Source organism: Ctenopharyngodon idella, chromosome 5 (genome assembly GCF_019924925.1).
Source record: "Ctenopharyngodon idella isolate HZGC_01 chromosome 5, HZGC01, whole genome shotgun sequence".
Classification (NCBI taxonomy): Eukaryota; Metazoa; Chordata; class Actinopteri; order Cypriniformes; family Xenocyprididae; genus Ctenopharyngodon; species Ctenopharyngodon idella.
Window position 1 is genome coordinate 45,152,602 of NC_067224.1, and position 26,713 is coordinate 45,179,314.

General features: G+C 38.2%; 2 protein-coding genes across 3 annotated transcripts; both read right to left on the reverse strand.

The window, feature by feature from the left end:
* Positions 1-1,986: 1,986 nt before the first annotated feature.
* Positions 1,987-26,680, reverse strand: LOC127513281 (paxillin-like). 2 transcript variants are annotated; one of them, XM_051894957.1, is made up of 10 exons: positions 26,212-26,680; positions 19,629-19,834; positions 16,629-16,836; positions 16,334-16,526; positions 15,535-15,685; positions 7,304-7,462; positions 6,433-6,606; positions 5,020-5,101; positions 4,727-4,875; positions 1,987-3,422 (listed from the first exon to the last, which is right to left on the reverse strand). In XM_051894957.1, the coding sequence occupies exons 1-10, from the start codon at positions 26,627-26,629 to the stop codon at positions 3,156-3,158; spliced, it is 2,007 nt and encodes a 668-aa protein (XP_051750917.1). In that variant the 5' UTR covers positions 26,630-26,680; the 3' UTR covers positions 1,987-3,155. The 2 variants fall into 2 exon arrangements, with proteins under 2 accessions (XP_051750917.1, XP_051750918.1); XM_051894958.1 differs by lacking the exon at positions 26,212-26,680 and having other exon boundaries at positions 19,629-19,910.
* Positions 7,473-15,528, reverse strand: LOC127513287 (uncharacterized). The gene is made up of 3 exons (XM_051894964.1): positions 13,684-15,528; positions 12,122-12,391; positions 7,473-11,322 (listed from the first exon to the last, which is right to left on the reverse strand). The coding sequence occupies exons 1-3, from the start codon at positions 14,587-14,589 to the stop codon at positions 10,987-10,989; spliced, it is 1,512 nt and encodes a 503-aa protein (XP_051750924.1). The 5' UTR covers positions 14,590-15,528; the 3' UTR covers positions 7,473-10,986.
* Positions 26,681-26,713: the final 33 nt, after the last annotated feature.

Consider the following 26,713-nt stretch of genomic DNA (forward strand, 5'->3'; position numbering starts at 1 on the left):
GAACACAAATTAAGGTATTTTTGATGAAATCCGAAAGGTTTTTTTTTTATTTTTTATTTTTTTTTATCTCCCATAGAAAGCAACATAATTATAATTAAATAATTAATTATAATTAATCATTCAAGGTCCAGAAAAGTAGTAATTGTTAAAATAGGCAACTGCTCATGTGTTACAGCGTCGGCCAATACTGAGTTGGTGTTCTGACATAAACCTGGAAATGCTGGATGTAAACAGTGTAGCAGTAAGACAAGTGAGAGAAGATGTTGTTGAATAAAGTTATTTTTGAGCACAAAAAGTATTCTCATCGCTTCACAACCTCAAGGTTGAACGTAGTCACGTTGACTAACAATGTTTTTACTACTTTTCTGGACCTTGAATGACGGTAATTAGGCTACGTTGCTTGCTATGGGAGATACATAAAAAAAAAAACCTCTCGGATTTCATTAAAAATATCTTAATCTGTGTTCCGAAAATGACCGAAGGACTTACGGGTGTGGAACGACATGAGGGTGAGTAATTAACGACAGAAATTTCATTTTTGGGTGAACTAACCCTTTAAGGACAAGCTTTTTTTTTTTTTTTTTTTTAATCATTTATTAGCGTCTAGCTTGTGCTGGTTTTTATGAACGTTGGCTTTGAGAGCAGCAGATTAATGCCAAAGAATTTTAATTTTACAATCGCTCTAGGTCTTAGTTTATTTATCCAGCTTAACTGTGTCTAACCTCCATCTTAATTTAATGTTATTAATCAATGTACTTAAATAATTTTTTGAAAAGAAATTGATAAAATTTGTCGTGAAAAGACTTGCCTCAGAAACTCGCGCCATTACTGTCAGGAAACTGTGAATACGCTGCTGGAGCTAAGCCCGCGCATTTAATATTAATTACCAATTTAATAAAATAATTAGGAAGTGTTGAAAATAACCTAACTATAAAATTGAACAACCCAACTCTCACCGAAAATTAAATTTAAAATCTTCGGATATGCATTAAACGTTGAACTTTAACAAATAGTGCTTGCTTGAATTTCTTTACAAAACTTTTTTTTTTTTTAATAGAGGAGTTCGAGTGGATAGTGAATTAAGAAAAAGCACCAGCAAGAGTTCAACATGTATGCATTCCCAGGTTGTTGTTTTTTAATACTGGTTATTACATAATTCCATTTACACTGGTGTTATTTCAGTTTTGATGGCTTAATTAACTATTATTCTATGAATATGCAAGATAAATAGTATGTAGGTGTGTCCAGTCTTTTGAATGGTTTTGCGATTTCAACTAGCGGCTATCAACCTGCTAACCTGGAAAATAATTTAACATAACTGCATTTAGTGACCTCTTGTTACATTTTACCAATTCAACAACAAAAAAGTTCTTAATTTGCTGACTTTCCTTTTTGTTCTGCCGGTCTCAACTGACGAAAGTGCATTTTAGATTACGATAGTGAACAATACACCAACGACACAATATCAAGTTAATAATTTTAGTGTGTGATGTATCCAAGATGTGAATTTTTGTATTAATTATAACCACAGGCCTGAGCTTAGACATACTGAATACATATTGAACACATATTAACAAGGGCTTCAAATTCTAACATAAGGTGGCGCTACAGAGCCAGACAACAGACAGTTGCACTTAAAATGTAATTAAAATGTAGTTAAATTTAAAATGTGATATCTGAATGTATTCTGTAAACCTAGAAGGATGAGTCTTACCCCTTGGCAAAAAAAAAAAAGCTCTTTAGCATACTATAAAAAGCAATTCTGTATATTTTAGTATATCTGTGATGGGAAATTTATGCATTTGGCAGATGCCTTTATCCAAGGTGACGTATCAGTTCATGCATTCCCTGGGAATGGAATTCATACAATATGAATTTATATACAACATGACTTTAATACCGATAGAAAACATTACATTTTATCAGCTGTTAATGGGACTTCAATGCAAATACATCACATAAAATAAAGAAGCATAAATCAGTAAATGAGATCCTGCTATTTATTCAATGCCTTGTACAATTCATTTAGACCCAATGTTTTAAATACAATGTGCATGTCATAATTCAATTTAGAAAAAAATATGACATCACTCTGAAGAAGAAAATCTTTAAATTACTAAAACGGGGAAAAAAAGTTTGTAAAGCTTTTGCCATCAATTATAATTCATAAGACTTTAATATATTTACTTGCATACAGTAGGAAATCATATAAATGGAAAAGGGGAAAAAATGCATATCACAAAATTATTAAAACCTATTACATGTTTGTTGTCTTAAGTTCTTGTATGTAAGTAAATCGCACATTATGCCCGGTGGCAATAGGCACAATGTGGAACGCCACAAACTCAAGAAATGGGCATCTGAGCCCAAACTGGTATCTTTAAGAAGGCTTTTCATAAGAATGAAATAAGTATTATAACAGCAGAAGTGATTCTGTTCCACAGTCAAACTCTCATAAAGGCATAAGGATGGAAGCTCAAACCACTCCAGCCATCCAGAAAAACAGAAACCACCCATGAATATAAAAATAGAAACAATCATCATCAAAAAAAAAAAAAGAAAAAAAAAAAAAAGAGCACACTTTATAAAGTGATCAGACAGAGAAATGCATGCACCATAAGATCAGGGCTGACAAAACTCGAGTACCAAAAATTATAAAAATATACAGAATATGGCATTGAGATTTTGATGATACCAAGCTGTTATTGCACCTTTGAGAAAACCTGATATGGCCAATGGAGGAAAAGAAGCAAAATAAAAGAGCAGAGTGTGTCGTTACCCTAGAAAGCAGCAAGAAACAGAACAGGGTTTTAGTCTGAAATGTGCAAAGAGATGTGTATGTTCAAGTTAAGCTCAATGTGTGTGTAACAAGTACAAAAATAGATCTTGATTTGTCCAATGCAGTCGATAATATCTAAAATAGCTCCACGCAATTTAAAGACCTAGTCTCTGATAACATCTGGATCTTTAAAAAGGCTGTTAAAAATCATAATGGCCTCCCTGAAGATCTACACTTGTCTGACAGTGCTTTGGCACAGGAACAAGCTGGTGTAATGCTCACTATCACCACAAGATGACACAATTTTAAAACTCGACCCTCGGGACTCTGATATTGGCGCACGTGCTCAAACACACACTTTTAACACTATCAGACTCTAGCTGAAGAGCTTGACAAAGCAGCTTTGGCAGTAAGGTTTGTCATTCTGCTCTTTGAATGTGCCCTTGTTCAGCTGTTTAAGGCAGAAGGCGCAGACGAAATGCTCGGGGTGAAACTTCTTGCCCATGGCAGTGATGCAGCGGCCGGTAATGGGTTTCTGACAGCCGGAGCAGAGGGAGCCGCGGCGCTCGTGGTAATGAGCCTCACAGTAGGGCTGCCCTTCATGCTCGAAGAAACTGCCATTCACAAATGGAGTGAAACACTCCTGTGGAGGAGAGAGAGAAAACAGAAATCAGTTACATACAAATGATGCTGCAAATAAAACAGCACAGACAGTACATGCAGCAATATAGACATCTGATATCAAAATAAGCTTGTGTATAAATCCAAAACACACAGATAGCAACATGAACACCACAATTATTCCAAAACTGATACCAATATCTAGAGAACAGCATGTCTAGTGGTTGATAATGTGTATATGAATGAAGATCCTGAATATTTAGTTATACATCTTGAATATACACCTATCAGCCATAACATTATGACCACCTTCCTAATATTGTGTTGGTCCCCCTTTTGCTGCCAAAACAGCCCTGACCCGTCGAGGCATGGACTCCACTAGACCCCTGAAGGTGTGCTGTGGTATCTGGCACCAAGATGTTAGCAGCAGATCCTTTAAGTCCTGTAAGTTGCGAGGTGGAGCCTCCATGGATCGGACTTGTTTGTTCAGCACATCCCACAGATGCTCGATTGGATTGAGATCTGGGGAATTTGGAGGTCAAGTCAACACCTCAAACTCGTTGTTGTGCTCCTCAAACCATTCCTGAACCATTTTTGCTTTGTGGCAGGAGCATTATCCTGCTGAAACAGGCCACAGCCACCAGGGAATACCGTTTCCATGAAAGGTCTGCAGCAATGCTTAGGTAGGTGGTACGTGTCAAAGTAACATCCACATGGATGGCAGGACCCAAGGTTTCCCAGCAGAACATTGACCAAAGTATCACACTGCCTCCGCCGGCTTACCTTCTTCCCATAGTGCATCCTGGTGTCAAGTGTTCCCCAGGTAAGCGATGCACACGCACCCGACCATCCACGTGATGTAAAAGAAAACGTGATTCATCAGAGCAGGCCACCTTCTTCCATTGCTCCGTGGTCCAGTTCTGATGCTCACGTGTCCACTGTTGGAGCTTTCGGCGGTGGACAGGGGTCAGCATGGGCCCCCTGACTGGTCTGCAGCTATGCAGCCTCATACGCAACAAACTGTGATGCACTGTGTATTCTGACACCTTTCTATCAGAACCAGCATTAACTTCTTGAGCAATTTGAGCTACAGTAGCTCGTCTGTTGGATCGGACCACACGGGCCAGCCTTCGCTCCCCACGTGCATCAGTGAGCCTCGACCGCCCATGACCCTGTCGCCGGTTCACCACTGTTCCTTCTTTGGAGCACTTTTAAATATTGGGATATTAATATGCCTAGCTGATATATCGGTCAATCACATACTATACACACACACCTTCATCACTGCATGCTTACACAGACACCCACAAACACACACATACTGACCCTGCAGACAAAACACTCTGGGTGCCAGAGAGAGTTGAGGGCCGAAATGTAGTTCTCCAGGATGGCACGGGCACAGCCGCCACATTTAGGGGCAAACATGTCAAAGTAGTCCTTCCTACAGAATGCCTTTCCTTCCTTCTCATGGAAACCTGCAGGAAATAGAGACAAAAAAAAGGTTGCCAAAGGCTTAAAACCTTTTTAAGAAAAAATAGCTTGGTAAAAAAAAAAAAAAAGAAGAAGTAAAAGCCAGCTAAAGAGAAGAAAAGAGGTTGAGAAGAGTGGAAGCTGCTTACCCTCAGGCCCAAAGAATGACCCGCACTGGGCACAAAAGAAATGCTCTGGATGCCAGGTCCTGTCTAATGCGGTCACCACCCTCTGCAGGACGAAATAAAGGCAAATGTACAATTCATGACAATGAACTGATGGCAAAACTAGAACAGAAAGCACAATTTAAATGTCAATGAATGTACGCAAAATTAAAATATCCAAAACAAAGAATAAGACAGTTACTAACAATTATTGGTAATAGAGTTCATTTCCCGTTCCAGAAGTCATCAAACTACATAAACAAAAATGTCAGTCACATACTTCCTACATTCAGGCCTGCATACTCTGACTCCTCCATTCAGACAGAATTTAGTGATTCAGGTATTTTAGCCTTTAGTTAAATATGCTTGTTATTTTTTTTTGTTGTGAATGTGATTATTTTATAATAATTTCAATTCACTTTCTATGTAAAGCACTTTGAATTACCATTGTGTATGAAATGTGCCATATAAATAAACTTGCCTTGCCTTACATAATTCTGGTTTAGCAATGTAAACTACTCCAATCCTTACTGTATACTAAACAAAACAAAATATAGGCTATTTTTGCGATATACATCTATGGAAAACAAAATTCCATTATGGAAAATCTTGTGTTAATGTGTATATTTATTTATATGTTATCATATACTGTAAACGTACAGTAAGTCAACATTTCTCTTTAAAAATTCTCATTTTAGGCTTCTAATTAGTGATCAGTGTTTTGTTTTCCTCTATCTGCATTCGCGTTCATCTTTGCGTCATGTGTCAGGGGTCACTCTTCCACCTTAACTCGATGTGTACGGCCGTCTGCCGGAAGCTAGTTATTTTAGTTTATAAAGTTTTTAATATGGATATTTTTCTTACAAAAACCCATCGCTTCACTTCAGAAGGCCTTTATTAACCCCCTGGAGCCGTATGGATTATTTTTATGATGGATGGATGCATTTTTTTGGACTTCAAAATCTCACCGCCCCCCCATTCACTACCATTGTCAAGCTTAGAAGAGCCAGAATATTTTTAAATATATCTCCAATCGTGTTTATCCGAAAGAAGATAATCATATACACCTAGGATGGCTTGAGGGTGAGTAAATCATGGGATAATTTTCATTTTTGGGAGAACTAACCCTTTAAAATGATTTGTTTTATGTATTTACATTTACATTCTCAGCAGACTCTATCTATATGCTTGTGTTGAGTTCGATGGAAAAGACCTATTTAGACTGTATTTAAGTGACTGTTTATGTTTACAGGAAACCTGAAGCCAGAGGTAAAGTGTGAGCAGCTATAGTAAGCACCATCACGATTGGGTGGTGACATATGAGACACACAAACACACAGGCCTGTGAATGCCCTGTCTGTGACCGCTTAAGGTGGTGATAGGAAGCATAATCCTTACGTCCAGGATGGGTCCGTTGCAGTAGTAACAGCGTGGAGAGAAGAGGCTGTGGTAGTCCTTTTCACAGTACGGCTGGCCGTCTCGCTCAAAGAAGTTTTTGGAACCTATTTCCTCCTGACAGTGAGTACACACGAAATGTTCCGGATGCCACGTCCGACCCATTGCTGTCACCACCTGAATGAATCAAAGAAAACGAGGATGGATGTGTACAGCTTCACTTAAAGTAGTAAACAACAAAAGACATACTGTAACTGAATATCAGCATCTCGTGATGCTATACAAGCTACGAAAGTTTGGAATCATTATGATTTTTTAAAATGTTTGTAAATGTCTGCATTTAATTTATCAAAAATACAGTGAAAACAGTAGTATTGTGAAATTAAAAATAAATGATTAATGTTTTTTTCCCAGGATTCTTTCATGAATAAAAAGTTCAAAATAACAGTTTTTTAACATCAATAATAATAAGAAATCAGCATATTAGAATGATTTCTGAAGGATCATGTGACACTGAAGATTGGAGTAATGATGCTGAAAATTCAGCTTTGACATCAAGCAGAAATTACACTTTAAAATATATTCAAATAGAATACAGTTATTTTAAATTGTAATACTATTTCACAATATTACATGCATTTTTGATAATAAATGCAGCCTTAGTGAGCATAAGAGACAAAAACAATTAAAAAAGTCTGAAATCTCCAAGCTTTATACACACACACACACACTGACATGAAAATATTCTTTGGTGGCTTTTTGGTTTGCTTTGGAACAGCTTCCGCTCTAGGGCATAATATCCTAAAAATCCAAATGGAATGTAGGTCAGGATAATGATTTGGGCATTAAATGAGATCTTCCGATGATCTCTTACCTGGCCAGCGATTGGTTTCTTGCAGGCTCCACAAACACCTTTGGCTACAGTCTGGACACCCAGGCGGTTGAGGTCTGACTGCAGGCTGCCCAACATATTATCCAGTTTATTCCCCTGCTTCGGGACGCTGGTGGGGGAACTCTTGCCCTGAGCCATAATCTACAACAAAAGGAAAAGAATTTTCATGTTTTAAAGTCTGTTTCATGTTTTAAAGCAAAGAAAATGTGGAAGCAAATCCCACTCTGCACACACAGACACAAAACAAGCAGCTTTGTTTATGTTAAACACTTTCTACTTGGTACACATAACTAATTACTACCAATTAGTCATTCAGCAGATGCATTTATCCAAAGCGACTTTCAATTCACTTTTTACCAGATCAATCTTTCTGGAGTACCAAAGGTTTAGTGCCTTGATCAATATCACAATGTTGATAATTCATGGCTAAACACATGCAGGATTTGAAGCCACACCATCCACTGATACCTGACTTGTTTTTGGAGAACTCAACACTGAGACGTCAATATGAATGTAGCCCTAGTATGGAGTGTAGTAGTTCAAATATTTTTGTGTGCTCCACTATGGTCAATCAACTTTATTTTTATTTTATAACTTTAGTTTTTAAGTCTCCCTTGACTGAAAAATTATCCAATATAACCATCGCTATGTGAAAAGGGTATTTTCAAACTCCTAATCAATCAGCATGTACATCAAGAGCTTTTTCCTTCAAACAAACAGGACTGGAGACGTTGAATTGCACACATTTAACCGCATCATTTATTAGCCAATCCATTACAGGATGTTAGTGGTTTTTAACCTACACTAGTAGTTCAACACATAAAGTAGTTCTCAGCTTCGCTGAAACACTCTATCACTTATTTGGAATCAATTGAATTACCATGCATTGCTATGGCAATGGAAATGTTTACTGCATTTGTCTTATTTCACAGCCTTGAAAGCAAATCAACAGCCAGCAGAGATACATGATCCTGCACAAACAAGAAATAGGCTAGTTACTATACATAAACAGCAAATCTGGTTAGATTTTATGCAACATTTGCAATTTTATGTTTCAGTTTATTTGACATAAATGGAAAGGCTTTTGAATCATGTCTGCTTTACTAATCTAAGGAAACCAATATCATGTTCTCTGCGTACCCTTCCCTAAATACAACAGGACCAAGAAGGTGTTAAATACATAATCAGATGACAGACCAAGCAAGGCCAAGGGTCAAAAAGTGCTGTTGTAACAGTATCCCCATCTCTGTTCTCACAATTCAAAGAACTGTGACACAGAAGCATTATTCACAAAGCAAAAATAGCAACCTGCACATCCTGTTATTTCTGCTTATGATCTCACACTTAAACAAGCTACTTCTGAAGTACTTCAGCGCAGCCTGACTTTTAACTTGCAGCATTAAGCCTGGTTCATTCTGCAGCATTTTACACAATTTTGGCAGACTTGTTTCAGTGTCAAAAATCTACCAAAAAACAGGAAGAACACAAGCATAGATGGCAACAAACGTAATAAAACTCTTATGGTGTATGCACACCGAAAGCAAATTCAATTATTTGCGTAGATCACATACAAAGTCAATGCAAAGACGCGAATAGACGCGAATTGGGCAACACGATTTGCCGCGAATGCGTGATATTCACCTCGAAAAGTTTCAACTCCAGCAGGAAATTCGCATGATGTGTTTTCACGCAAGCCAGTCAGCGAAGAGCTTATTGACACGTCCGGTTGTATCAGAAAATGGAGGAGAGCATTATTGTAGCCATCTGCAGGCACCCCGGAATTTATGACATTTTATTCATGTAGAGATCAGAAAAAAAGGAGATAACTTGGAGAAAAGTAAGTAAGGAAGTTGGACTACTTGGTAAGTGATGAAAATAGTGGAAATCCATTTACTACATAATGTCAACTTGACTGACTGTTCCATTTCCACTTTAAAAGGCAACTGTAATTGATAACCAACTTCGTTGGCAACAGAATTTGCTCACGTTCCAGGAATCCAAAGGAAAAACAAGGGAAAACAGACTGTCTTCATGGGACATGTTGGCACCAGCAAAATATTTAATAAATGCTGAGACACTCCTAGTGTGAGCGCTGTTTGGAGGTCAAACACATAACAGCTTGCACTCAATAAGCAACATGCTAGAAACCATGAAAGAATGGACAGAAAAGACACAGGGTCTATCTGACCAAACAATTTTCAAAATGTTTTTCATGACATTTCTAGTAGTTTGTGATTACTGGATAGGAATCATTCACTTTTACATTCACATTCAAATTCAGAATGATTCACTAAAGATTCATTCAGACCGATTTATTCAACAGATTCACTTGAAAACAATCCACTCTTTCAATGATCATTCAATTAGGTATCTCCTAAGGTTTTTTCCACTACAGTCACCTGGTGGAGTTTGCTTGCTCAGTTGGGGTTTAAAAGACAATTAATATAAAAGAAGGTAAAGTCTTATAAGTTTGTGCCAATCATTTTGCGCCAGACTGCTTCACAAATGAGAGTATTTTCAACGACTCCACAAGGCTAAACACCACTACTGACAGTTTCTGACATTTTCAGCGCGTGAGATTGTCCTGTTTTGTTGTTGCTGATGTTCAGGCAATCTGTCCTACACCGGTATGCCGGAGCATGAGCTCTTGGAGCCCTGCCCTCTTCTTGAAAGAAGGGCCGGGAGCACCAGCTCATTTGCATTTAAAGGGGTGGACACACAAAAATGGCGCGTTTTTGCTCACCCCCAAAAAGTGGCAATTTTAACATGCTATAAAAATGATCTGTGGGGTATTTTGAGCTAAAAATGCATATACACACTCTGGGGACATCATATACTTATTTTACATCTTGTAAAAAGGGGCATAATAGGTCTCCTTTAACTAAACAAGCACTAACTTTGCAACATCAACACTGTTATTGAACTGAACTGAATCAACTCTGAACTGACTTGAGCTAAATAATGACACTATTGTCTTTTTAGAGCTCCTTTACAGCTGAAATTGAATTGGTTTCATAATTGATGACTTCTGCATCATTAACATTTATTTTATTAATGTGAAGATGCTTTGACACAATCTGTATAGTATAGACCTTATGTAGCCCTGCTCCTTTTCAGTGCTGCACTTGATGTGTTCTGTCTTTCGGTTTGTATTTCCACAGCATGAAGGTAAGATCTTACAGATTTATGAATGAACTGCTCGTTTTAAAATCTTCCTGGTCTACTGTCATTTGTTATGGCACCTGCTTCAAACTTTACAATGCTCATGATAACCTTCAATAACTACTGTAACTCTACAGTAAGTAAATCCACTTCACAAGCACGTAAGAGTACGTGGTACTCTTTGACAGTGATGCCATAGAAATACAGAGCTAAAGCAAGTTCAAACACAAAATTCAAATGGCTGCGCGCTTGTTTTTCTGGTGCATAAGGTCTATAATGCGCTATATAAATGTGACTTGGCTTGAATGATTCACTATGGCTTGTGAACCAGTTTTACTCTACACTAACCCAACAAACAACCAGTTTCCTATGACTTTTTATTAATTTCTATGACTTTTCCAGGCCTATCAAATTCCCTGGTATTTCCATGCTTTCCATGACCGTGCGAACCCTTATGACAAAGATGCAAGCTCGGATCAGATGCAGATAAACAGAGAGCAAGTTCATGCCTGTACCGGTGGAAAAAGAGGTTCGTATTCCGTTTGGCAGCCCACAGATGATAAAACCTTTGGTGGAAGGGGCGGGGTCACAGGTTTGGGTGGAGGGGATGGAGGAGGGGTAGGGTCTTTAGGTGGAGGTGGGGCTGGAACTGGAGGAGCGGGAAGAGGAGGAGGAGGAGGAGGAGGAGGAGGAGGAGGAGGAGGAGGAGAGGGCTCCCTAGGAGGTGGAGGTGGTGGGGGGAGAGGAGGTGGCATCTGTACCACAGGCACTGGCTTTTTGGGGGCAGGATGGGTTAGGACATTTTTCAGAGGACTGGGTGAGTCTGGAGGAATGATGATCTGATGGACAAAGAAATGTAAAACACATAATAGCAAGTGAAATTGGCACAAAATTCATAATATTGTGCAACAGTCAGGTTTTAGAAGTAAAAATCACATTAATTTTCTCCATAGGAAGATTAGGGTTTTTTTTAACGATAATCGAGGTTGAGGTTGTTAAAGAATGGCTTTTGCTGAAGCCATCAGCTTACATTATTTCAAATTATTGTTTAAAGGATCGTGTTTAACAGCAGAATTCCTGGTGAAAAACTACATTACCCATGATGCTGTACAGAAAATTGCACCAATCAGAATTGCGGCGAGCAAGTTGTGTCGAAAGAGCTCTGCAGGGAACGCTCTCCAAATAATTAAACATTTGTATATATTTGCATATTTTGCAATAAACTTAAAATATATTGTTTCTATATATAAAAAAAAGCAACTTTAAATGAATAATTTAATAGCTCTCCATAGTTTTTCATTCAATTGTCATTATGTTCATGGGATTGTAGCCTTTGTCTTTTTGTCTTTTGCTTTTGTCTTTTTGTTTGATTTTTTTAATAAAAGTTTGTGATGTGATTCACGTCGGTTCATGGCTTATAACACTTTAACAAAGACTTTTTAAAAGTCCCCTATGGGACAAATGAATGCAAAAGATTCTTCCAGAACGCCACAGAAAATGTGGACAAGCATTGTTGCACTCAATTTCAAAATGTTTTATAAAGGTTAAAACGCTAGTTTTATATAAAAACCAATTCGAGAACTGTTGTTGTGCAAGCTTTTTTGTTAGTTCCACCAGTAATCTTGTGACTTACGCTACCTTATCAACCGTTGGTGATACACCACCTTCCTCTCTTAAGCGCTGTGGGTTGGAACAGACAATGACCCCTTCCGTAAGCCAATCATCTGGCCGTTTTCGTGGCCGCTCAGTGCGACCGATTCCCAGTTTCCCTTGCAGCTCTTCAATGAGTAGATCTTGCCTGTTACTCTTGTTGAGAATGAGCGGGCCCATTTTTCTGCGCATGTGGCCATCACGAAACATTGGGTGAACATTGGACGTTTCCTTTGTGCGTCTGATGACCGATTTAAGCTGCGGAGAGGCAGCATTAATGAAGTCACAACTTTAAATTTTTAGATCATGCAATGCTTTCTTTGCAAACGCCATTCAAGAACTCAGATTTCCAGTCCAAAGGCCTCTAAAAAGCAGGCAGCATGATAAAAATCAGTACTGTAACCTCACACCGATCAAAGCTGGGCCAATGCAATGCATAGTTTAAAGCTTCCTTATTGTGACTCACAGAAGAAACATCTCTAACCTTTAACAAACAATCTGAAATGATGCAAGAGCGGGTATAAAGACCATGAAGCCAACACAACATGCCAAAGCAATGCAAAGCAAAGTTTTCAACTGGACTAAAAAGTAATTGAAATCACTACTAAAAATGCAAACAGACAAGCTACATTGGGCCTTAATGATATCAGGTGTTTAGAAGCCTCAGACTGCTGTTCAACAAAAAGTTTTGATGACAGTTCAGATAGAATCAATATTCCCCAAATGTTGTACATTATTTCAACTGCAATAACTGCAATTCTTTAAATTTTTTGCATTTTAAATTAGTTACTGGTGAACACAATTTATGATTTAAAAGTTATATTTCAAGACTGATTTTAATGCATTGAGAAAATGACTGAACGGTTACACCCTTTGACTTCATACATCAAATTTAGCAACTGCAAATAATTTTCATCATGCAAGAATATGGGACCACAGTAAATAACCACTTTGCAGAACATCTCCTGCAGCTATCTAAAAAGCATCATGTGACCTGAAGAAAGAAAGAAGTAAAGATGGAATGCAATTGCACAATGAAACTCCACTGCAAAACTACAAAGAAACAAGCAAGCCTAGCCTTGTTGTTCATTTAGCGGCATAACCCTCATTGAGGAAGCGCGTCAGGGCATGCATTTGAACATCCCAAAGACTCCTTCCACAGAATCTTACCCATTTCATGCACCACACATATTGGATTCTTCAATTCTCCACCTTTCCAAAAACATGATACAAAGCAATGCAACTGAATTGAGCAGTTACAAACCAAATGAAATGACTAGCCCTCCAATTTTAGGAGCACTAAGTGACATTTGTGCTTGTGTATCGGGTTTTTGAGAGGCATATTTAACTTGCTAATGGTTGGTGCTTCTAACTGAGCAGGATGGAAAGGTTCAGATTAGATATCAACAGGCCCCTTGGCCCAAGGATCAAGCTCGTGTATTTGAGAAAGCATAAACAGCCGTACGTGGTTCAGCATGCTTCTCGATCATGCTCGCTAAATTTAGGGGTGCAAATTGGAGACAGTCTGACAGAGTTGGTGCGCCTCATACTTGTCCAGAAGCGGAGAGCCTTTCAACCGCTGATGGCTGCAGAAGTGGAAGGTCCAGAGAAACATTTGACGCTCCAGGGTTTAAGATGTCGTCTGTCCAACTTATCTCAGTTAAGGGGATTTGTGTGTCTTTATAGCCACCCTGTGGCGTCCATTGATGAAGAAGTGCCAGAATGTCATCGTTCATTTCCGGTGAGGCAGGATATCCTTCAAGCAGTTTCACTGGCTCTGGTTGGGAAAGACCGGACGTCAACAGCTTGTCCAGAGCTTCCTCCAGTAGAGGCTTGGGGCAAGGAAGACTTATTCCCAATATGCCAGGTTCAGAGGTCTCAGGTTTCCCTTTGGAAGGCTTGGAAGTTAATGTTAGGGTTGAAACTGGAGGAGCGGGTAGTGTAATGAGAGTTGGCACTGGACTCTTGCTAGTAATCCCTGGCTCAGGACTTGGGCTCTTGGCAAGGACTCCAGGAACTGGACTTTTGGTTGCTTTAACAGCTGTAATGGGGCTTGGGCTCTTTCTTACCATGACTGGACTAGAGGTTTTAGCAATTGTTACAGGACTAGGACTTTTCACATCGACAAATCGATTTGAGCTCTTCATAACCTCTGGTGGACTGGGGCTTTTAGCCACTGGGCTAGAAATCCTTTGAATGGTAACTGGTGAGGAGGCCTTTGCTACCACAGGTGGACTGTTTTTGGAAACCAAAACGGGACTTGAGGATTTCAGATGGACGGTCTTGGGTGAACTGATTTCACGTTTGTTTAAACTTGATGCCGGAAGGCTTGAAGTTTTTGCAGATGGTTCTGGTGATGAACGAGACTCAGGGGCTGGACTCTTTGCACTAGAAACTACCAGTGGTTTATCCGAATGGGTCTTGGAGGAAGTGCAGATCACCGTGGAGCTGGACATTTGAGCTACAGTTGTTGATTCCTCAACAATGTGGAGTTCTAGCAGAAGTGGTGCACAATTAGAGGAAGGAGAGCTGCGTTCAGATACCTCTGCTTCTGGGACTGGGACAGAAGGGACTGTAAGGCTCTTAGTCACCACAAGATTGGGAAGTTCTGACCCTTTAGTGGATAATGAGTCCTCCTGAACCGACACAGAGCCAGACTAGACAACCAACAGTAAGACAACAATAATCAAAAAGAAAGGGAGGAAAGCATTTAAGTAGAATCATGAAGGCATGCTAGGAATGATCCATTATCTTGTTCTCAAATAAAAAATGATGCATGAAAACCAGTGGCTTAACGCAGCGAGTTATGTAATATCTCGAAAAGTTTGGCTTATTTGGTCAATAAAAATATATTCTAAGAATGCAACAAAGTACAAGTCAGATATTTGGTTTACCAACCTGAAAGCAAATATGATCACCAGAATTTCCAGATATAACATGAGACCACAACCACAACATTCCAGATTCTTTTTGACCGCAGTGTGGCTCACGTCCAAGACAGATATGCTAACAAGACCTTCATAATGGCATGCCCTCATACAGGCATATATATACCTTTATTCATTTCAAAGGCCTTGACTGATAATATACTACTGTTTACTATCTGATTATCATTATCAGCACTCACAGACATGCATATAATAAATCACAACATTAAAACACAAAACCAATGACAACTCATTCAAAAAGCCTTTGTAATGCTATAGGACAGATTATTTACCAATAAATAAGATTTCAGTTTCTAAACACAAACTATTCCATCAAAACTTTTTTGAATAAGTTTCATATTCTACTGTGTGGTAAAGCAATGGATCATAGTTTAGGAAGTTTGTAGAGAACATTCATAGGAAACGTGAAAAATAACAGGTAATGTCATTTGTCTCTCTTGCTGCAAGACTTACATTACTCTGAACTTTGAAGTCAGACAGTGAAGCCATGAGTTCGTCGAGTTCTCGCGTGGCTGAGGAGGCTGAGATTCTGGCCTGTTGCTGGGTGGGGGTCTCTTCCTGAGCTTCTCTCAACTCAGGAACCATCGGCACTGATGGGGCGGGTCTATAAATTTTACAACATTAAAAATGGGACGTAAGAAAAGGTCTAGGGCACAGAACATCAATGTTAACTACAGTGGAGTACAAATGACCACAAAGAAAATCTGGGATTCAAAGTCTAATTTAAACTCTAAAAGGATTTTGATAAATGAATTGAATTATTGAATTCAATGAACATATTAGAGGTGGGCAATATGACTTATGGGCAATCTTATTGCACAATATGAGAAATTTTATTTCATAATAATGATATATAATACTGCTATTTTTAACATCATGTACATCCTGCTCTTTATTTTATCATTCATGCATGTCTCTTTATCACTCTAAAGTGTAAATATCTTTAAGTAGTACTGTGCTATGTGGATATATTTACATAATGATATAGGAAAATCTCTAATGATAGACACTTTATATCATTGCCACGATATATATCATCACACCGCCCAGCCCTACAACATATTATCAACTTTTGTCGTTATTACAAAAAAAAAAAAAATAATATTTTGTTTCTACTCACTAAAGGTTGTAAAAAAAAAAAAAAAAATTAAATTAGAATATACAAATATTAAATATTATTATATAATAAAATATATACAAATATTTATAAAAATGTATTTAATAAAATGTTTTCAGCAGTGTATAAGCTTACGCAGGGGCCGGCACGGAGCTCTCCAAATCACTTAACAGGCTCTCCACACTGGGTCTGACATCTTCTATCCCCCGACCGGGTGCACTACGTTTGGGTTTTTCTATCTTGGGAGGAGGTGCTTTCACTACTGATGAAACACCGTTTTCTGGGACATAGCGCTGGGCGTTGCTGGCTGGTTTGGGTGGGTAGGTCTCTGTGAAATATAAAATAGAAAAACATCCACATTTTAAAAACTGTCAAAATTGGCATCTGATGTTGGTAGTGCTTTAACAACCCTGACTTTTGAAGGGCTCACCTTCAGTAGCGAAGGAGGGTGTGCTGTGCTGTACGGCGTTGAGCTCCAGCAGCAGACGGTCCAGCTCTGACAGGTTACTGCCCAGTGATGAGCTCATGACGGCAGTGGGAGAATCAGTAGTCTTCTGCTTGTTGGGGAAACTATAGACGTGCTCTTCTTCGGTCTGTGACACGCGAGGACTGGTGCTTTTCGGAGCCGAGCTGAAAGACTTGAGGAAAGAAAATATAGTTGTTTAACATTTAAGCACTTTGACTTTATAGATGGGAGCAGAAATAGCAAAAATATCACATTAAAAAAAATTACGATACACCTGGGGTCTCAAAGAACCACTGGCAGGGGTGTAACAAAGTGTAACAAGACACTTAGCTCACAAGACGAGACAAGACACGAGATTGGCTTCACGAGAACGAGACGAGATTTTTGCATAGTATTTTTAAGAAATCCTCAATGTCAAAATTCATGACTGGAAAAATAGTCTGCAGGTGCATTTTGAAATGTTTTAACTAATCATCTTATAATGAATGTCATTTTAGTTCTACTTTCTGAATATGAATTATCATATGCATTCAAAGACAACAATATAATGCTGTTTTTTCAGTTCTACTTTGAGTATGAATTATCGTATTCATTGAAACAACAATAATACAACAATATACAAGCACTGTAAAAAGCTGTATAATAACACTATTGTCTTCTGTAGAGCTGCTTTACAGCTGAAATTGAACTTGTTTCATAACTAATGAATTTTACAACATTGTCACAAGGTGCTTTGCATCCAAAATATAAAAGAGAAATCAAAATCTGCTTTTTAAAAATGTCCACAGAGCCCACAGATCTGAGATCCAAGGGGACAGCATTCCACTCCCATTCCACTTGGGAGCAACTACCTCAAAAGCACTGTCACTTTTAGTCTAATCTAGAGCGAGGGACAAGCTAACAAGATCTGTTTGGAGGATCTCAGATTCCTGCTGGAGTTATAAGGTTGCAACAACTCTTTAATATAAACAGGAGCTTGACTATGCAATGCTCTAAACACAATCACAAGTATTTCAAATTGAATTCTAAATTTGACTGGGAGCCAATGTAGGGAAGTTAAAATTGGTGTTACGTGTGATCTCTTTGATGACTTAGTTAAAAGTTTGGGGGCAGCATTTTGAACCACTTGTAACAGTTTAAGGGATGAATTACTAAGACAAGTAAAAAGAGAATTGCAATAATCATGATCTCTTTGATGACTTAGTTAAAAGCTTGGCGGCAGCATTTTGAACCACTTATAATCGTTTAAGCGATGAATTACTAAGACAAGTAAAAAGAGAATTGCAATAATCAAGGTGGTAGGAAATAAAAGCATGTATAATCATCTCCATCTCCACTGTGGACACAACTGTCCTTAGTTTCGCAATATTTCTTAACTGATAAAAACAATTGCAAACCAGAGAATTTATATGTTGATCAAGATTAAAAGCCTGACCCATATGAACACCTAAATTACAAAGGGTAGGTTTAACAGAATGAGAAAAGGGGCCAAAACTGCCCATCACCTTTGGGAGAACACCAGCAAGAGCAGAGATAAGTACTTCTGTTTTTTCAGTATTTAACTGCAAGTAATTGTTTTCCAACCAATCTTTTATAGTGTTAATACAGTTTAAAAGAATAGGTAGCAAATACCCTCAAAACTACTCATCAGTTGTCCTAGGCAGCATATACAATGCAAAAAGCAATAGGGCCAAAACAGAACCCTGGGGAACACCACAGGACAGATGTGCTGTCATGCCCAAAGGGCCGAAAACAGGCATTTAAACATCCAAATGTAGTCTATGTGACATCCATCAAAAACATTTGATGTCCAGAATGTTTACTGAAACTAAGCTACAAATACAGCTCCAAACTGTGAGCTCATTAACACATGACCACCTGCATTTACATAACAACTAGTGATGCACCGACATTTCGACAGCCTAAAATTTTCAGCCAAAACAGCAATTTTTGGTTTTGGTCGAAATGGTTTTGGAGGGCTGAAATCATTGACCAAAACAGTGACTTTAATTAGTGTTTATCCGAGCAATAAGCTTTGTGCTTTGTTACCTTTAACATGAAGCCTCAGCTTTCAAATTCTGCCAATTTTTATCATGGAATTCAAACAATAAATGTCGTTTGATGCACTTGAACAAAACTGCTTGTAAACAATTTCACGTTATGTTATATTTACCACGGGTGACGTCACTGAATGTCCATAAACTCATTAGTCAGCTAGAAAAATAACTCTAGAGGAGCATTTTGTTAAATATATGCACTAACATATTTATTATATTTTTTCTTAACCTGTTGTCTTAATTATTTAATGTTTGTTTGAATAATGAAAATAATTTTTTTATTACAGCCACTGTTTAAATGTTTATATTTCAACAACAAATTGGAGTACAAACATAATTCTGTTATAAAGTTGATATAAAAACTGGCCTCGTACAAATTTAAATGTTTGTAAAACTCAGTTTTTATTTGAGTGTTGATTATTAAATACATCTGATAAATTAATTGATTATTTCATAAACTATTTTAGACTTCGGTTTTTGGCTAAATTAAAACTTTCAATTTTTTTGGTGCATCAGTAATATCAATATATATTCATTACTGTCTTAAAGGTACAGCAGCATAAAAAGTCAGATTAATTCTCAGGATCATTCAGAGGGTGGCAAATGGCCATGAAAGACTAAGTTTCTACTGTTTTTGTTCCAAGAAAGCTTGACTAACATTATAAGTAAACTCAAAAAATGCTATAAATATGGCCCCACTCAAGAAACCCTGAATATGCTGAACCTGCTTAATGGCGCAAGTTTCTGGAGCAACTGCTTTGCTCGAGGGCACGACAGGCAGAAAGTGGAACAGGGCGGCATCTGGTATTTGTTGTTAGGTTAAAGGATAACCAAGTTGACTCATATAAAGACCAACAAAACCCTGCCGAATAAAGAAACCCCTTCAGGAAGTAATGGTGCATTTTACCTGGGTTGATGAGTGCTTTGATTCTGGCTTTTCTACCCAAGATCCATTCAGTGTTTCAGCAGGAGGGGAAGTTACTCGAGGTGGGGAAGACACGTCCTGATAAGAGTCACTTCCTGTGGGGCAGGAATATGGCGTCTCTTCTGGCAGAAAAACAGCTTGTTTGGAAATGTGGGAGGTTGTGGACTCCAAATCCGCAAGAAGAGCATCTGTTTAAAAAAAAAAAATTCATTCTCAGGGAACATGTACTGATAAAACTTTGGATAACAGTGTCTATCAAATACATTAAGTAAATGTAAAAATCTGAAGCTATGGATTCGAAGGTCTGTTCAAATCCATAACCTCAAGTATTCAGATATTTGCATCAGATTCACATTCCCTGGAGTTGTTCCGTGCATAATTAAATCGATCAGAAATCAAACGGGTTGTTGTTGAAAATAACCCTGTTTCAACGTGACTTTGTCAAGTCTGTTCAAAACACAGCTCTCTTGGCTGGATCGGATCCTGGAGCGATAATTATGAATCACATGACCGGGATGGTGAAATCACTGCAGGCTTCACTCATATGGGGTGTGGCGGAATGACAACCTCACATGTCAAGACTGCTCTAAAACTGCTTGCCTAGAGGGATAGATTCAGCAGGAAGTAAAGCGCAAAATGCATGAGCATAAATGGACACACCTCTTAATGCACACATAAATCAATATTCAAAAGCCATACGCTCAGGAATAGAACAGAAAGCACTTCCACAAATAACTAAGTAAGATTGTAAAACATGCTCTTAAAGTGACTATAAACAGTTTTCCGACCATCACTGGTTTAAAAGTCCTTCATATAACAATTACTTTTGTGATAAGGCACCTTTGCATCACCATCCTTTCTACAAAGTGTGTTACGTCGATCGTGTCTACACAGGAAGTGATTAATGTCACATTGCAGCATGACAGCTAGAGGTTCTTGATACTTAAAGCCGCATATCATCGCATATCATGTGAAAACACATTCCTCATAGTTTACCATTGGGCTTACAGCTCAGCTCACTAGTTCAATCTGACAAACAAATTGTGAACCAGAAAAATGGTCAGTGGATATTTAAATACTAAACATATAAAGTTTAGAGCATATTAAATTCGCAAATATATTACATAGAAAATTCAGAGCAAATTAATATTATAAATATAAATATTTCTCATAAAATACAGAGTAAATTCATTCATAAATATATAATGCATAATATTCAGAGCATATTGATTCAAAAATATATAATTCAGAGCAAATTAATTCATAAACATAATTAATCAAATTCAGAGGAAATTAATTCTTAAATATACAACATAAAATTCAGAGCATAATAATTCAAAATATATAATGTATATTATTCAGAGCAAATTAATTCAAACATTGAATCAAATTCAGAGGAAATTAATGCATGAAAATATACTAAATTCAGAGCATATTAATTCATAAATATATAAAGTATAAAAAACAGAGCAACTAATTCATACATAAATCAAAACTCTAAATAAAATAATTTTATTTCAGACAAATGGGAAACAGTTAGAGTAGCCATGCAGCATATACTGTAAATAATATAAATGGGGTGTCCGTCAAATGAAGCTTCAGCTGTCAGTGTTTGTGATTTAATTGTAAGTGGAGTGATTTAGTTTTGAGGCTTCTCAAGCCGCTAATGTTCGGTGTCAACGCCTAGATGTGAGGCAATAGGTTCGTCTATTACCATACATGTTATACAATCTAAACCTCACACAAGACACATGAATGCAACAAAACATCAAACTTAACCAATTTCTCTAAGCCAAAGATACAGTTCACAAACACACAACACTCCGTTAATCACACAATATCAACCACCAATAACGGAAGATCCCAAAAATCACCATTACAGGCACAAACACATGAAAGCCACAGTCCCAAAGACACTTTCCCAAGAGACAACCAACTAAAGGCAAATAACAGCAACAGAGTGAAGCTGGTTACTTACACTGTGAGAGGGACAGACAGTAACGCCCTGCTGATCTGTGTGTCTTTACCTTCGCACTTTATCTCAGAAGGGAGGAGCTACGATAAGGAGTGGGAAAAAACAGATAGGATAAGTGTGGAATATGAAAGAGAGAGAGAAAGATCTAGATAGAAGAGAGAAAAAACAGAAGGAAAACGCACTTCAAGACAGGACAAGAATCACAAACTCTGCCATGTTCAGCAGCAGTGACTGTGGAGTGAGTCGTCCGAGGGGAGGGCGGGCTGTTTTTCGGCAGGTGCTAACTTTAACTACCCCTCCACATACCAAATACTAAAAAGGTTGTGGTATATGACCTGTCTGCAAATGTGTACAGGTCACTAATCTGAGTGAGAGAAAAACACTGCTACCATTAGACAAACAGATTAACTTTCTAGATATTCAGTCAATAATACTTTAGGATCATAATTATGTCATTTGCAAAATAAATGTGAATATTAGTGGAGAAAGGAAAGCAAGCAGGAAGACTTTGAGACTTGTATCTGATCATATCTCGACTGTTTGTTCAGCACTCGGCCTGATGAGGGAGTGGCAAAGGAAACATTAACCCATATTTCTCTCTCTGCTGTTTCTTCATCTACATCCATTATATTGATAATAGAAATCACTCTGCCGCATGTTGAAATTAAGCATCTCTTTGGCCTAATATCAAATAATTTGACCAACAAAGGATGCATCACACTCTTAAACCAAAACAATTTGTAATAAAATTCAAATAAAACACCACTTTTATAGAGATTGCACTTAAAAAAAATAGCTATTACTAGTCATTGAAACATAACTAGAGTAAATACTCTATATTTTCCAGTTGCATGGTTGGAAATCACAATTTATAAATTCCCTTATTTTTCCAGGTTTTCATGACTGTGGGAACCCTGGTAATATTTGTGCACAAACATCTGATAAACATGTTAAAATGAGTGGATTGTAAATAATAAATGTCACAAAACACTGCTCTCACATCCACAAGTGGATGTTTAAGTGACGTTCTGGTTCCTAAAATTACACGGTCTAAATGAAAACAAACACATTGAATGGACACTGCAGTGGACATGGAGTAAATAAACTTCCCCAATAAGATGCTGAGATGTGCAAAACTACATATCCTATATGGAAGCATGCCGAAATATATTACCAAAGCATGCTAACATAATCTCTAAATCTATATTCACCCCCTTTAAATCGCTGATATTAAAAATATTAAGGCTGATACAAAAAGAAACAAACAAAAAGAAGTCTTGATAGTCAACAACACTTGGGGGTTGGGTTGGAAATATTTGTATCTGCTGCTGTATATTATAAACAGTATATGTTTTTGGTGCATTAGCTGTCTGCTGCCAAATTGAAGTTACTGCTGTATATGATTAACAAATATAAATGCACATATCTAAATGTATAACTGTGCAAATGAACAAAACAGGAAGTATAACTGCAAGTGTAACTGCTTCCTTTTTTCACACTGCTCTAATTGATGCCACCAGTCAGACATTGAAAATGCTCAATCGGGATGCACCGATCAAGATTTTTACAATCAAATGGGCTGATTACGATACCAGTTGCCTTTTTTGTCGCCATTGTTTCAGAGGATCTGTTTACAGATATTTCTGTTTGTATTTCCACACAAATGACACTTTGGGAAATGATTGCAATGCAAGTCCTCAACAGAGAGCGGCCAAATGAAAACAAAAAAAATGATTGATGGCCAATCGACCGGTGCATCTATAATGCTAAACTTTGATTAGTGTGAAATGTCTGAAAGCTAAAAGAAACCTCAGGTCATATAATCATTGCATTTTCACAATCAATCTGGGTTCGTTTCCTGAAAGCATTGTTAATCCGACTATGGATGCAAGTTACGTCATTATCAGTACAAGTCTGTTTCCTGAAACCATAGTTCCAGCAAACAACATTCTTGAGCTGTGTTTAGAAGCATAGTTTCTTGTTTTTATGTGGATTTCTTTCATGACTTGTGAAATCATTTTCTTGAGCAAAATAAGCAAGCTGGCATATATACAAATGTCATTTATGTCTTTCAGTTTGTCAAGAGATTTAAAGCACCCTTTTTGAAGAGTGCACATGTGCGTATGTGCTTTAGTACGTAAGAACGAGCCTATGACTGAATCTGGAAAGAGCAAAATAGCTGAGAAAAATGAGAAATAGTCCTCAGATGGCAAAATCAATTAATTCGATCTCAAACGGATTCATTAAAGTCCCACTGAAGTGCCTTGAAACGCCAGCATTATTTAATGTGTTGAAGTAGTTTCCACTGAAACAGGAAGACAGGGCAGAACATATCAAACAGCTCCTTCCCTTTTTTTAAAATATCCAACAGTGTTTTGTTTATACCACAGCTCGGTTAGAGTAGTTGAGCTTTGTAAAACCTCAGTTTCCTTCTAATCTCTAACCATTTCTCCTCCTAATCTCCTCTACATAAAATACAGAATTCTGTGCAGAATTTAAACGGGTCCGATACATTTTGTTGTCTGCGCCAACTTGCGCATATGATCTGCTCTGTGCTATCATGCCTCTGGACCGGAGCAGACTGTGTGTGCTGCAGTTCGCGTGACACTAACATGAAACCAGACTTCATTCGCCTCAATGGAAAGCATATTTACACTGTCTTAATCGTGCCCTGTGTGATATTGACCATGTAGAAAATAGTAAATATGTGAACAAGTGACCAATTCCAGCTGCAGCTTCAGCATCTATTTATAATGTAGGGGGCGAGACACTTCAGATTCCAGAGAGCATTTGACTGGACAGAAAATCTGATGAGAAGCTGAAGTGTAGCGTGAGGTCATCAAAATCATTCATCCATATTGGTGGAAGTGAGAGACTAAGTTTTGAACGCTTTTATCTTCTAAATAGAGATGCACCGATCGACCAGCAAGGGATCGGAATCGGACGATTTTTCACATGATCGGCCCGGATCGGTGAGTCCGGTCAGTCTCACGTCTTTCCAATTCCGAGCCGATCCGTTTTGTTGCCAGCAGCGCAGGCAATAACGTCAGCTGCACGTTCTCGCTCTCTTCACTCCTACAGCGAAGTGACACACACCCTTCTCCTCTCAGCCGCTCATCTCATTCACTCCGGTTAAATAGGGCTTGTATCGCACATAATTTTACTCATTCCCGCAGGTTTCGCGCTCACGCACCACTGATCTATACCACTGGAGTGCACAAGCTGCTTCTCAGTCTCAAACAGAATGTGAGCTGCAAGTACCAAAATGAGTGGCTTACTGTGCTTAAACGGTCAAATACACACAAAATTAAGTCAAAATGCCCATATAGAAGGGATGTGCAACAGCGACCGAGTACTCGAGTACTCGACCGTGACAGCGACGATCGATCATGTAAAAATCGAAATGTATTTTTTCTTTTTTCTCCTGATTGGTTATAGCAGCACTTTGGGCAGCGCCCTGAGCTCCAATTGTTTAGCTTTCCACAGCATGCGTCACGTTTTCATGGACAGGTTTTCATGTCATTTTTATTTTTAACATTCATTTTCCTAACAGTCTTCAGATATTTTCATTATCTCCATGACGGCTATGCCCCGCCCCTTGCACACGCCCCGCTCCCCCGAGTACTCGATTAACCGTTTTTGAAACCTATCGATGATCGAAATGAAAAATTGCCAAAAATGCCCATCCCTACCATATAGGTGGGTATCCAGTTAAACACAGTCAGTTTTGGAACATTAAATAGTTGAGAAAGTAAACGCATGTTGTGTAGCAGTATTTTGGGTCCCTGCATAAACTCTTAAAGTGACAGCAGTCTAATATTTCTGCTGCTGTCTGTCATGTTAATCAAAGAACAAGACAAAGAATATCACTTTCTGCTCTTTGCTCTTGAAGTTTTATAACTCTAATTGTAAGCATTAATCTGTATTTAATTTTTACAATGAAGACTATCCAGTGTTATTTTACATGATTACTTTAATTTCTGTAGTATTTCTTACCTGAATAATAACCTACTGTAAGACCCAAATGAAAAGCTTGTTTTTATTTGTATATGCTGTCAACTATACTTCTTAGAAAGAAAATCGGTATCAGCAGGTCACACTTACAAAAAAATCGGAAATCAGATTTGGCCATTAAAACTGCAATCGGTGCATCTCTACTTCTAAATACGAATTTTGTCAGTGTTTTGGAGCACGCTAGATAACAGTAAGGCTAACATATTCATACTAAAAGCAAAAAAACTTCAATTTTGATTACATGGTGACTTTAAAATAAGTTATAAGTTACCTGACTGACATCATTAACCAACGTGGTTGAACGACAAATTTGCGACAATAAGTTTCGGGAAATTTCATGACTAGCGAGTTGATTTCTTCAACGATGCATCGTACTATGGTAGTTAAGCAGCGACTTACGTCGTTGTAAGGGAAACGCACCACTGAATAGTCAGGTACTTGTGCCCATCCTCATCGCAAATGAGCAAAAACTCACATGTCAAACAGACTGATTTGCAAGCATATGTAGGTTTTTGGGAAATAAATATGCACATTAACTTAACTGCACAGTGTCAAGACAATAAGAGCCAATCCTACCTCTCCCTGTCACCCAATCTGCATCTGGGATCATGTACGTCCCATCTGAATCAGACATGCTGGTCAACTGAACGGCAGAACCTGACAATGACTCTCCAGCATGTGCTCCTTTTGTTTCCAGAGCTGTGTGTGTCTCTGATGCCTCCGTCAGAGCTGAATCTGGGGCTGAATGTGGGTCAGGAGCGGATGTTAATGATGGAGCGACTGAATCCACCTCTAAAGTTGAAACTGATATGGATTCAGCAGCTAAATCAGAAATAGTCTCCTTTTCTAACATATCTTCAGTGGCATCTGTCACAGAAGCGGAAACAGGTATGAAATCAACCACGGTTAAATCTGGTGATGTCTTCTCTGGTGAAGTTGATATACTGGTCTCAGGCTCTTGAGACTGTCCTGCTTCTGGTGTGAAATCCTGCATGTCGAATTCCGATAAAACCTTTTCAAACTCCTCGACGGCAAATGCTGATGCTGTTTCTTCATCCATCGGGGAACAAATAAGGAA

Bases quoted from the DNA above. Each gene is read 5' to 3' on its own strand.
- LOC127513287 (XM_051894964.1), bottom strand. From the start codon at position 14,589: ATGTCCAGCTCCACGGTGATCTGCACTTCCTCCAAGACCCATTCGGAT. The intron at 12,392-13,683 runs GTATGAGGCGCA...GCCTCTCCGCAG, and splicing joins GGCTCTCCGCTTCTGGACAA to CTTAAATCGGTCATCAGACG. The intron at 11,323-12,121 runs GTAGCGTAAGTC...TTTGTCCATCAG, and splicing joins TATCACCAACGGTTGATAAG to ATCATCATTCCTCCAGACTC.
- LOC127513281 (XM_051894957.1), bottom strand. From the start codon at position 26,629: ATGCAGGATTTCACACCAGAAGCAGGACAGTCTCAAGAGCCTGAGACC. The intron at 19,835-26,211 runs GTAGGATTGGCT...TTTTTTAAACAG, and splicing joins AGATTGGGTGACAGGGAGAG to ATGCTCTTCTTGCGGATTTG. The intron at 3,423-4,726 runs GTCAGTATGTGT...TCTCCTCCACAG, and splicing joins CAGAGTGTTTTGTCTGCAGG to GAGTGTTTCACTCCATTTGT.